The sequence below is a fragment of the Cnephaeus nilssonii genome (assembly GCF_951640355.1).
Source record: "Cnephaeus nilssonii genome assembly, chromosome: 5".
Lineage (NCBI taxonomy): Eukaryota > Metazoa > Chordata > Mammalia > Chiroptera > Vespertilionidae > Cnephaeus > Cnephaeus nilssonii.
Window position 1 is genome coordinate 20,688,831 of NC_137076.1, and position 13,906 is coordinate 20,702,736.

Below are 13,906 nucleotides of genomic sequence, written 5' to 3' on the forward strand. Positions count from 1 at the left end.
AAAAAAAAAGATGCCAACATCCTAATTCAGAGAACTTTGGAATAGTTAGCTCACAGAGCAGGGTAACTGAGAAAGATAAAATTATTAGCTAAGGAGATTAGCTCAGATTACGCAGATTGTACTAATGTCATATCAATAGTCCTCTAAATGTGGAAGAGAGTAGAAGAAGAATTGGAGTCAGAGAGACATTTGAAGATGCCATGCTGCAGGTATTGACGATGGAGGAAGGGCCTTGGGTCAAGTCATGCAGGTGGCCTCTAGAATCTGGAATAGGAATTGAGAATAGGAAAGGATTTGGACTGTGATTGGAAAGGGATTGCATTCTTCCCTGAATCACCCAGAAAAATCCAAGCCTGGCAGTCATTTAGATCTCAGCTCTTTAACACCCATTTCTGGTATTTGAAGATCTGTAAGAGAGAAAGCTGTTTGTTTTAAGTCACTAGTGTGGTAATTTGTTATAACAGCAATGAGAAACTGATACCGTCATTTATCCAGTAGGACATTATTAGAGAGAACTAAATTTAGTAATTGCAAATCATTCTGATAGCTTCCTTGGCAAAGGCATTTTGTGTCGAAACTCCACATTAAATAGAAAATATGAGAGCTCTTTTAGAGCTATTTGGCCTGATAGATGGTACAAAGAATTTCCCATTGAATAAATGTTAATGTAGTTTTGACCTGGAGGCCTTTGAAGCATTAAGATACAAAAAATAATTCATTAAAGTTAAGTTCACACATTTTACTTTAAATATTTGTGTCAAATTTCTCCATTTTTTCTATTTCATGTTAATTCGCACATTTCTTTTATTAAATTTCTGTATTTTCCAAATTTCTCTCAAGGTTTCTTTCATCATAATAAATGAGTTTATGAATGAGTCTGTGTGCATGTGCATAAATATGTGTGTGTTTATTTGAAGGATGTATACAAGTGCACACACAAACACACACTGCTCATTCTTGAACATTTTCTTTGGACTAAAAAAATATATTTAACATTTTATTTATACTTTACAATATCCGGTTAAAGTAAGGTTTATTATGCCACATTTTCTTCAGAAAGAAGCCACATGTATAACATTTTTAAAAATTACATAATGCAGTTAAAACTTATTGTGCATTATCTCAAGTTATGTACAAATGGACCCACCCACCAAGTACTCTTAATTTCTGTATGGCTTCTTCAATTCAGCAAATTGTACTTTTAAAACATGTGCAGTTTGTTGTATGTAATTATACTCCAATATGACAGTTAGAATTAAAAATTTTAGTGATGTATAACTCATGTCAGATCAAGAACATAGGCAGCTGAGATACCAGACATTGGTGGGAAATATATATATATATATATATATATATATATATATATATATATATATATATATATAAAAGCCTACACACCAGAATGGCAGGATGACCAGAATAACCGGTGGCTCTGACGCACACTGTCGCAGCCAACCAGCCTGCTCCAGGCTCTGATCAGCCCCTTTCCAGCTGACCCAGCCCCCAACACTCAGATCAGTGGTAGGGCCGGCCACCATCCGCCCGTGGCCCCTCCTCCTAGTGGTCCAGCCCAATGGGCCCCCATTGGGGCAGGCCAGCCGGACCCCACCCATGCATGAATTCATGCACCAGACCTCTAGTATCTTATAACTTGGAAGAAAGCAAGGTTTCATATATAAGTATAGGAACTGTGATATTAAATTAAGGCAATTCACATTTGATAAGCAATTTTTTTCCATACATGATAAAATCAACACAGACATATATGTATTAAACACCACATATTGGTTAATGAAACAAGTGCAATAAAGATGCACAAATCATCATGAAAGAGCTTTAGAAACATAATGTAGTGACTCATGATGAGCCCAGAAGAGATCAGAACTACTTCCCACCATACAGTCTGTTTTGATTATAAAGCCATTATATTAAAACAAGTGCTTTTAGGATGGCTTGTTATGCAGAAATAGCTGATACAATAATAAAAGAAAAGAAAACGGAGATCAATGATAATAATATGCTTTTTACCACTCTGGGCATTTGTACCGATATTTGAAGATAGCATCCATGATTAGTTTGTTATTGAAGTTTATTTCAGATACCTGCATTAAAAAGTGTCTTCATTGAGATTCCTTTATGGATAACCAGAAGAGGTTAAAAGAATATGTATGTTTGTGTAAAACCTATAACTCTGAATCACAAAACTGGGCAGGAATTCAAGGTCACCAGTGAGTTATCCTTTGGTCACTTATGTACATATATGACATATCTATAGATCATATATTAGTATATATAAAGGATGAAAATGATATGGTTCATTCCCTACCTCTTTAGTGGTTACAAAAATATTTAGAGTCTGGGGAGATGCTTCATTTAGAACAATAGAGGGAATCATATTTGAAGGCAGCAATGTAAGTTTTCAAGTGGAAGCAGGAGATATTTCAATAGGAAACATAATTAAGGCAAGCAAAACTCCACCCCAATGCTAAATCCCTTCACACAGGGACACCAAACTTACATCAACAGGTAAACATATACCATAAAAAATAGTTTGCATAGTAATAAATGTATGACTTAAAATTTTGCTTCCTCATACTTAAAGTCATCTTTGACTCTAAGGGCATAGTATGCCTATAGAAATTTGTGTTTCCACATCAACTAGAATTGGAGACATGTATTTGATTGTCATTTTGCCAGTGACTATGGTAAGAATGTGGACACCAAGATAAATATGATACATGATTGTAATGAGGGAAGCCAACTCAATGACCTCTTATAACACACACTGTATATTAAAGTCTACATTTTCAGAAAGAGCAGTAATGGGGAAGTGATATATGAAATAATGAAGTACAATGATGGTTAAATGGTGCTCTTATATTTTCTTTTCCTATGAAATGATATAAATGGCTTTAGTTACCAAGTGCACTTTATTTCCTTAGGAGTAGTACAACCCATATTTTTTTCTTTTAATATAATGAAAGAAACATTACTCCGTATGATAGATTTCTTTTCAAAAGAAATTGTTCTTAAGAAATTCATGTAGTCTCAGAGACAAATCAGAATTTCTAAATATTTCATCCAAAGTTGGTAATCAATTTGGGAGGGAAGAAAAATGACAAAGGGAAAGCTGTTAAATATCACAAAGTCAAGAAATTAATAAAGTGATTGAATTAAACTCTGCAGAAATCATAGAAACAGAAACTCCAGGAATAAACAGAGAGTAAACTGCACTTCCACAACCTGATCAAAGAATCAAAACATCTGGCTCTGAGGCTTTGAGTCCAGCTATCATGTGCATTTCTTCAGCCCTAGAACAATTGGTCCTTTTATAGCTACCATCCCAAGAAATCTTTTCAGAGCCCTCTTTATGTCTTTGTTCCTGAGACTGTAGATGAAGGGGTTCAACATGGGTGTGACCACGGTGTACATCACTGAGGCTGTAGCACTTGAGTATGAGCTATGAGTAACAGCAGAGCTGAGGTAAACTCCTAGGCTTGTACCATGAAACAAGGAGACAACCAAGAGGTGAGATACGCAGGTAGAAAATACCTTATACTTCCCCTGAGCTGATGGGATGCCCCATATGGAGGACACTATCTTAGAGTAAGAGTAAAGGATACCAACAAAGGGACCACCACCCAGGAGCCCAGCTCCAAAATACATCACCATGTTATTAAGAAAGGTGTCAGAACAGGCAAGTAGGACCATCTGTTTGATTTCACAAAAAAAGTGGGGGATTTCCAGGTCTGGACAGAAAGATAGTCCCAACACCACTAAGCATTGTAACAGGGAATGCAATACACTCATAATCCAGGACCCCAGAACCAGCAGTCCACAGAGCTGAGGGTTCATGATGACCATGTAGTGCAGGGGGTGGCAGATGGCCACAAACCGGTCATAGGCCATCACGGTCAGGAGGAAGTTGTCCAGTACTGCTAATAATAGGAAAAATACATCTGGGTGATGCAGCCTTCATAGGTTATGGCTCTGTTTTGTTTCTGAATGTTCCATAGCATCTTGGGGACGGTGGTGGAGGTGAAACAGATGTCTACCAAGGACAGGTTGGAGAGGAAGAAGTACATGGGTGTGTGGAGGTGGGAGTCTGAGCTGACGGCCAGGATGATGAGCAGGTTTCCCAACACAGTGATCAGGTACATGGAGAGGAAAAGCCAAAATATGAGGGGCTGCAGTTCTGGTTTCTCTGATAATCCCAGAAGGAGAAATTCTGAAAATCCTGTGAGGTTCCCTAGTTCCATGTGGTGGAGGTAACTACCAGGATATAGGAAAGTAACATGACTAATTTCCCACAAACAAGCATTAGTAACTGAGTATAAACACTACCATCTGTATTGTAGAATCAAGGAATTAATTTCTGTATTTGGTGTATGGTCTGGTCTCCTTTAGGAAATCCCTAATGCTCTTCCTCATTAAACTTTTCCATGTAAAGGCACATGAAGAATTCTTGTGTCTTACTCAATTTTTTCAGAAAGAAAAATAATTTTCAAAAAGCAAGGGATTAGCTGCAGAGGTCAGCAAGTTAACTATAGTTAATAATACTGTATTGTGTATTTGAGAGTGTCTAGAGGGTAAATTTTAAGTGACTTTATCACAAGAAGAAAATATTGTAAGTATGGTGGTGACAGATATTCACTAGACTTACTGTGCAGGTCATATTGCAATATATAGAAATACAGGATTATTATACACCTGAAACTAATATAATATTTTATGTCAATTATACTTCATATAAAAATTTTTAAAGTAATGGAGAGGACAGTATAGGACTGACTGACTGATTGGGTCACAAAAAATCTATAAACTTTATACATTCTTTATAAACACATATACATAAAAACTAAATGAAAAACAGTCAGTTTGTATAAAAAACTCCAATTCCTTGTTAGAAAGAATCCAATAAAAAATCAAATAAGAGAATATAGGCAATAATATTGTGATAAGTCTGCACAATGACAGATGAATACAAGACTAGGTGTGGCGATCACATTGTAATATATATAAATGTTGAATTACTATAGTGTACACCTAAAACTAATATAATATTGTATACAAACTATACTTAAACAAAAATGGAATAAAATACTTTGATATAACTACCCAAAAGCAAAGAACTTTCATGTGTATAACATAGTGCAAGTTTATTAGATGCCAACTATACTTTAATTTAAAATACATAAATTAATAAGCATGTAAAGGAAAAAGCTTACATAGACAAATTTTAATAGAGACTCCAAATAATTTACAAACCGACAAATTTCATTACTCAGTTTCACAGGTAATGAAATAACTGCAAAGTGAATCTCATTACCTTACTCGTTTTCACCTACCAAATAAAATTTTGAAATGTGAATAGCCAAGGTGAGAGAACACACTGTGAAATGTATGTCCCATGCACTGTGATTGCAAAGGTGTATTTGCAGCCTTCCTGGGTCTGGAGTTTTCTCTCCCATACGGAAACAGTCTAATATGCCCTATCATAAAATTAAAAAAATGCCCTCACATCACTGAATATTCCTCCACAGTTAATAACCTACTTGTCTATTCCTTTTAATAAAGTCATTGAAAGGGATAGACAAATTGTTCTACTTCTACTGGAAGGACTTTACACCTCCAATACCCCCCCCCTTTTTTTTAAATAGTGATGGCTGTTTTTTTTTTTTTTTAAAATATATCTTTATTGATTTCAGAGAGGAAGGGAGAGGGAGATAGAAACATCAATGATGAGGGAGAATCATTGATTGGCTGCCTCCTACATGCATCCCACTGGTGATAGAGCCTGTAATCCCAGCATATGCCCTTGACCCAAATCAAATCTGGGACTGTTCAGTCCGTAGGCCGCTCTATCTGCTGAGCAAAATGCCATTTTTAAATTTGCCTTCCATTAGTAGCATTTAGATATCAACATTGGAACTTACATTTCTGAGTGCAGTGTTCACTTTTATTTGAGCATCATGAATAACACATGACTGTATAAGTAAAGCCAGCCAACAATCACAATGATCACTGGTACCTGGGCTAAGTTCTAATAGGTACTAAGGTGACTTCAGGTACAAATTCTTGGTTTCCAATCTCTCTGATCCTCTCCTGCCATGTCTGTTGGGCTCTCAGACTCACCTGCATGGGAACTCTGAGAGGAAGGGTTCCCTGTGGAGGTCCAAATTCTTGCCTGGATGGCAAGACAAGACAACAAGGCATCAAGCAATTGTTTCCCAGACAGATTTAGGACTTTAAAAGCAACAACCACGTTCCTTCCAACCAAAGGTTGCACGTGCTGAGGGTCTGCAGTACAGTTGCGATTTATGTGCTCTGTGTCTGTTCATTAGGCACTCTTACTTCTTGTTACTCTTACCTCTAAGCATAGGATTCCCCTGGGCACACTGGTCTGGACAGAATGGAAACTCTTCCTGCTGATTCTCTGTTCCCAGGAGACTATGTAATAAGCCAGGTGTGTGCAGTTGTGATTAGTCCTTCATTAAATGCCCTGCTTCCTGACATCTACGTCTTCCAGCACATCATCTCAACTCTGAGTTAAAGTTTCTAAATAAATGGACCTCGAGGGTATTATGCTCAGTGAAAGACAAATACCATGTAATTTCACATATATGTTGAATCCAAAGAACAAAAAAACAAAATTGAAACACACTCACAGACATAGGGAGAGGACTGGTTGTTGCCAGATGAGAAGGTGTTTGGGAGAGTAGGAGAAGGAGAAGAAGGGATTAAGAAGTAAAATCGGTAGTTACAAAATAGTCATAGGTTGTATAGTACAGCTAAGAGAATATAGTCAATAATATTGTAATGACTATTTATGTGGCCAGTTGGATACTGAAAATATCAGGGTAACACTTTGTAAAGTATATGATAGTGTACGCACTATGTTGTGTTCCTGCAACTAAAAAAAAAATATTGGAAGTTAACAGTATTTGAAACAAGTCTAATATTGAGAAATTTGTCTGACTGGTCTTTTGGTCTTCAAAGCATAGATTTATTGTGGGAACACAACCCCTGATATCTCTAGAAAATAACTACTTCCTTAAGAAATATGAGATATTTGTACCTTTCGTATAAAACCTTGGGCCCTATACCACTTGGATTCATGATGGTTTAGCCAAAGCAATTAGAAATTTGATAGTTATAGCACAAGTTAAGAACTGCCAGTTAGTCCCTCACTATAAAATGTTTATGAAATATGAGATACATTTAGGTTTTATGCACTGTAACCCAGCTAGCACATTATTATAATTAGAAAATGTATGTTTTACAAACATGCATTTTTGAGGTAGCCCATCTATAAACTACCTTCTCCAATACAGAAATAGGATCCAGAGGGATTTAATGTTGTGCTCCAAGTTATAAATCATGAAAGGGATGGAGTTTTGATTAGAATTAGTCAGAACACGTCCAGTTCTGAAATTCTGCGGCAGTGGTTCTTAAACAGAGATGACTTTACTCCTGGGGTACTGTAATATCTGAGGGAGCCCGGTAAACTCTTTCAGTGCACAGGACAGCACCCAGCATGATTAGTTATCCAGTTCCTAATGTCACCAGTGAAAAGGTGAGAACACCTATTCTAGACCAGCCCCTCTCCATTTCATTAGGTATACAAATCACCAAAGACTGTTGTTTAAATGAAAATCCTGACTGATCAAGTCTACAGTGGATCCAGAGACTGCATTTCTGACAAACTCCCAGGTGATGTTGATGCTGCAGGTCCTCCTGGTCTGTGGACCACACTTTGAGTAGGTGGGCTGTGGCTCTGTGTCGGAGTCTGGTGTAGGTAATTTTAGGTCTTCTCCACCAGGAGTCATCTGTGGATGTAATTTTGAAAGACAAGTTTTTCTCTCACTCTAAAGGAGAGAATAAATTCTGTGTATGATTCTTTTATATTAGGGATTCGGGATGACATCAAATAATTTATACCTAGGAAAAGGCTTTGTAGTTGGCAGAATAAGGGCCTCAAAAGATGTCAACATCCTAATTCAGAGAACTTTGGAAGATGTTAGCTCACAGAGCAGGGTAACTGAGATAGGTGAAATAAAATTATTAACTAAGGAGATAGCTCAGATTAGCCAGGTTGGACTATTGTCATCACAATGGTCCTCTAAATGCGGAAGAGAGTAGAAGAAGAACTGGAGTCAGACAGACATTAGAAGATGCTATGTTGCTGGTATTGAAGATGGAGGAAGGGTCATTGGCCAAGGAATGCAGGTGGCCTCTAGAGTCTGGAATAGGAAATGGGCCTATGAAATGAGTTGGAAAGGGATTTCATTCTCCCTTGCATCACCCAGAAAAATGCAAGGCCTGCAGTCATTTTTTATCGAAGCTCTTTAAGTCCCATGTCAGGCTTTTAACCTCTAAAACTTTAAGATAGTAAGTTATTCGTTTTTGGCCACTGGTGTTGTAATCTGTTACAATAGCAATGAGAAACGGATACAGCCATTTATCCAGTAAGATATTATACCAGGGAACTGAGTTTAAGCCTCACAAATCATTTAGCTAGCTTCCATTGACCAAAGGTATTTTGTGTTGAAATTCCACATTAAAAAAAAAAGTTAGAGCTAATTTAGAGCTATTTGACACCATAGATGGTACAAAGAATTTCCTATCATGCAAATGTAAATGTGGTTCTGAACTTTGAGGCATTAAGATACAAAATTAATTTATCATGATAAGGTCATACATTTGACTTTAAATCTGTTTTTCAAAATTTTGACATTTTACTCATATAACCTAACAAAAGGGAGATAAACAATCCAATCAAAAAATGGGCAAAGGACCTAAATAGACACTTTTCAAAAGAGGACATACAGAAGGCCAAGAGACATATGAAAACATGCTCAAAGTCACTAATCATCTGAGAGTTGCAAATTAAAACAACAAGGTATCATCTCACACCTGTCAGAATGGCTATCATCAACAAATCAACAAACAACAAATGCTGAAGAGGATGCAAAGAAAAAGGAACCCTCATGCACTGCTGGTGGGAATGCAGACTGGTGCCAGCATTGTGGAAAATAATATGACATTTCCTCAAAAAATCAAAAATGGAACTCCCCTTTGACCCAATAATTCTACTTCTAGGGAAATATCCCAAGAACCAGAAACACAAATCAGAAAGGATATATGCACCCCTATGTTCATAGCAGCACAATTTATAATAGCTAATATTTGGAAATAGCCTAAGTGCCCATCAGCAGATGAGTGGATTAAAAACCTGTGGTATATCTATATAATGGAATACTATGCTTCTATAAAAAAGAAGGAACTCTTACCATTTGCAACAACATAGATGGACATGGAGAGCATTATGCTAAGTGAAATAAGCCAGTCAGAGAAAGAGAAATATCACACGATCTCACTCATTTGTGCAATATAATGAACAACATAAACTGATGAACAAAAATAAAGCCAGAGGGGGAAATATAATATTTTTGAATATAATAGAAGTAATCCTGTTAATTTGCATATTTTTAATATTTCCTACAACTTTGGTAATATAACTCAGGAAGATGCACAATCAGTTTTAACTGCATTATGTTACTGTTAAAAATGTAATTCATCTGGCTTCACTTTTCTTCATTCTGTAGTTAATGTGGAATAATAAACCTTAACTTCAACACAACATGGTAAAGGTGATTAGGCCTGCCCTCCCCCATCCCCGCCCTCACTGGCACCTGTCTTGGCTGCCTTGGGGCTGCTTGCTCGCCAGCTCTGCCCCTGGCTGCAGCAGGTCGGAGCCTGCCAGTTGGGGGCAGCTCCTGCATTGAACGTCTGCTCCTTGTTGGTCAGTGCATGTCATAGAAACCAGTCGTTCTGCCGTTTGGTCAATTTGCATATTAGGGTTTTATATAGATAGATTCTTTATCCCAATCTAGGCAATTATACATATCTTTGAAGATAGCGTTCATGATTACTCTGTTATTAAAGTATATTTCAGATAACTGCATTAAAAGTGACTCCATTGAAATTCCCTTCTAGGTAACCAGAAGAACTTGAAAGAATATGCATGTTTGTGTAAACCTTATAACTCTGAATCACAGACCTAGACAGAAATTCAAGCTCTCTGGTGAGTTACTCTTTACTAACTTGTGTACATACTAGAGGCCTGGTGCATGGAGCTAGTTTCAGCCCAATCCATGCAGGCTATGCCGAGGGACCTCACTGGTCCAAGAATTGGTGCACCGGGCCAGTTTCAGCCTAATCCGCACAGGCCAGGCCAAGGGAACCCACCAGTGCATGGATTCTAGTCTATAGAAATAAAATGGTAATATGCTAATTAGATTGGACGTTTTCTGGATGTCCTTTGGGATGTCCTTCTAGACAAAGCCGCAATGGCTGTGAGGGCCGAAGGCAGGCAGCTATGGTGGCGGCTGCAAGGGCTGAGGGCAGGCCACTGTGGAGGCCAGCAATGGTATCAGCAGCAGGATGATGGGGGTATGACTTCCCCTGATCGCCAGGTCGCCTCCTGCAGAGGGAGGCCAGAGGCAGCAGCAGCAGGGTGATGGGGGTGCACTTTCCCCTGATCAGTCTGGTCGCCTCCCACAGAGGGAGGCCAGAGGCAGCAGCAGAAGCTGGGGTGATGGAGGCGCACCTTCCCCTGATTGGCCCTGTGGCTTAGGCCTGCTCCCCATGGGACATCCCCTGAGGGCTCCCGGACTGTGAGAGGGGGCAGGAGACAGGCTGGGCTGAGGGACCACCCCCCACTGCTGTGGCCGGGAAGAGGGAGGGAAGCTCAGGTCCAGCTGGAGGAGGGAATCCTGGGGCCAGGTGCAGAGGCCAAAGCAGAGGTAGTTAGGGGTGATCAGGCAGGCGGGAGAGCAGTTAGGGATGATCAGGTAGGCAGGCAGGTGAGTGGTTAGGAGCCAGTGGTCCCGGATTGTGAGAGGGAATCCCTACTGCCAGTTTAGGCCTGGTCCCAGATTGGAGAGAGTGCAGGCCAGGCTGAGGGACACTCCCCCCTGCACAAATTTTGTGCACCAGGCCTCTAGTATGCATATAAGATCTTTGGTTAATCTCTTCCTGCCATCTTCCTCCCCTCTTCCCTCTGAGATTCATCAGTCTGTTCCATGTTTCCATGCCTGTGGTTTCCGCTCCTGCATTGAGCATCTGCCCCCTGGTGGTCAGTGTGCATCATAGATATTGGCCAGTTGGCCAATCATATATATATCATCAATAGATGATAACAATATAGTTCATTCCCTATCCCTTTAGTAGTTAAGACAATATTTACAGTAAGAGAACATGCTTTATTTAGAATAACAGAGGGACTCCCATTTGTAGGCAGCAATGAAAGTTTTCAAGTGGAAGCAGGAAGATAGTTCCATAGGAAACATCATTACACCAAACAAAGCACCACAGTGATAAATCCCTTTGCACATGGACACCAATCTTACATATATCAATAATTAAACTTACACCATGAAAAAATACTTTGCATTGTAATAAATGTATGCCTAAAAAATTTTGCTTCCTTATATTTAAAGTCATCTCTGACTCTAAGGGCATATTATGTCAAACAATTAGGACCAGAATTAGAGATATGGACTTGATTACCAGTATAATAATGACTATGATAAGAATGTGGACACCAAGTGAAATAAAATACAGGATCCTAATGAGGGAACACAGCCAGATGACCTTGTACAACAAACACTATGTTAAAGTCTGCATTTTCAGAAAGAGCAGGTATGGTAGTGATATATGAAGAAATTATGTATAAAAAGGGTTAAACTGTGCTCTTATATTTTTCTCTCCTATGAAATGATACAAATGGCTTTGGTTACTAAATGCATTTATTTCATAGAAGTAGTACAACTCATGATTTTTCTTTTAATAAAATGAAAGAAAAATTACTCAGTCTGATAGATTGCATTTCAAAAGAAATTGTTCTTAAGAAATCCATGTAGTCTCATGAGATAAATGGGAATTTCCAAATATTTCATCCAAGGTTGGGAATCAACTTGGGAGAGGAGAAAATGACATAGGGAAAGCTGTTAGATATCAGAAAGTAAAAAAAATTCATAAAGAGATTCAATTAAATTGTATAGAAATCATAGAAACAGAAACTCTAGGAATAAACAGAGAGAGTAAATTCTACATCCACAATATCTGGCTCTGAGGCTTTGAGTCCAGCTATCATGTGCATTTCCTCAGCCCTATAACAATGGGTATTTTATAGCTACTATCACAACAAGTCTTTTGAGAGCCCGTTTTATGTCTTTGTTCCTGAGACTGTAGATGAAGGGGTTCAGCATGGGTGTGAGCACTGTGTACATCACTGAGGCTGTTGCACTTGAGCTCTCAGTAACAGCAGAGCTGAGGTACACTTCTAGGCTTGTACCATAAAACAAGGAGACAACCGAGAGGTGAGACACACACGTAGAAAATGCTTTATACTTCCCCTGAGCTGATGGGATTCCACATATGGAGGACACTATCTTAGAGTAAGAGTAAAGGATACCAACAAGGGGACCACCACCCAAGAGCACAATTCCAAAATACATCACCATGGTATTAAGAAAGGTGTCAGAACAGGCGAGTTGGACCATCTGTTTGATTTCACAAAAAAAGTGGGGGATTTCCAGGTCTGGACAGAAGGTTAGTCTCAACACCACTAAGCATTGTAACAGGGAATGCAATACACTCATAATCCAGGACCCCAGAACCAGCAGTCCACAGAGCTGAGGGTTCATGATGACCATGTAGTGCAGGGGGTGGCAGATGGCCACAAACCGGTCATAGGCCATCACAGTCAGGAGGAAGTTGTCCAGTCCTGCAAATAACAAGAAAAAATACATCTGGGTGATGCAGCCTCCATAGGTTATGGCTCTGTTTTGTTTCTGGATGTTCCATAGCATCTTTGGGATGGTGGTGGAGGTGAAACAGATGTCTACCAAGGACAGGTTGGAGAGGAAGAAGTACATGGGTGTGTGGAGGTGGGAGTCTGAGCTGACGGCCAGGATGATGAGCAGGTTTCCCAACACAGTGATCAGGTACATGCAGAGGAAAAGCCCAAATATGAGGGGCTGCAGTGCTGGTTCCTCTGAAAATCCCAGAAGGAGAAATTCTGAAAATCCTGTGACATTCCTTAGTTCCATGTGGTGGAGGTGACTACCAGGATATAGGAAAAGTGACATTTTCCAAAACAAGCATTAGTAACAAAGCATAGAAGCTGTCATCTATATTGTAGAATTAAGGAATTAATTTTCCAATTGGGTGTATGGCATGGTATCCTTTAGGACATCCCTAGTGCCATTTCTCACTAGAATTTCCTTTTCCATGAGAAGGCACATGAAGAATTCTTGGGTCTTAACTTGATTCTTTCAGTGCGAAAAATAAAAGTAAGAAAGCAATACATGAGCTGTAGGCTCAGCACGCTGACTATCGTTAACAATACCATATTGTGTATTTGAATGTGGCTTGAGTGTAGATTTTAATTGTCCTTATCACAAGAAAATAAATTGTAACTATGTGTGGTGACAGATGTGAAGTGGACATTGTGGAGGATATATTGCAATATGTGCAAATACAGAATCATTGTGTTGCTCTCCTGAAACTAAAATAATGTTTATGTCAATTATACCTTAATTAAAACTTTTTTAAAGCAAAAGGAAAAGATCCAGTAAGACTGACTTACAGATTGGACCACATTAAATTTATGAACTTCATTCATTCTCCACAGAACATTTATACATATATAAAAGAACGAAATGGAAATCAGTTTGTGTAACACACTCCATTACTTTGTTAGGAAGAATCCAATAAAAAAATAGAATAAGAAAACATAATAAACAATATTGTGATAGTCTGAAAGGTGACAGATGATTACTAGACTTGGTGTAGCAATTACATTTCTAATGTATATAAATGTTGAATCACTATAGTG

The 13,906-nt window shown here is 38.6% G+C and overlaps 1 protein-coding gene and 1 pseudogene across 2 annotated transcripts; both read right to left on the minus strand.

Annotated features, from left to right (window-relative positions):
* Positions 1-3,291: 3,291 nt before the first annotated feature.
* Positions 3,292-4,259, minus strand: LOC307100471 (olfactory receptor 7A10-like; annotated as a pseudogene). The gene has a single exon. The product of its transcript is annotated as an olfactory receptor 7A10-like (transcript).
* Positions 4,260-12,176: 7,917 nt separating this feature from the next.
* Positions 12,177-13,118, minus strand: LOC307100472 (olfactory receptor 7A5-like; the record flags this gene model as incomplete). Its single annotated transcript, XM_079772933.1, has 1 exon — positions 12,177-13,118. The coding sequence occupies one exon, from the start codon at positions 13,116-13,118 to the stop codon at positions 12,177-12,179; it is 942 nt and encodes a 313-aa protein (XP_079629059.1).
* Positions 13,119-13,906: the final 788 nt, after the last annotated feature.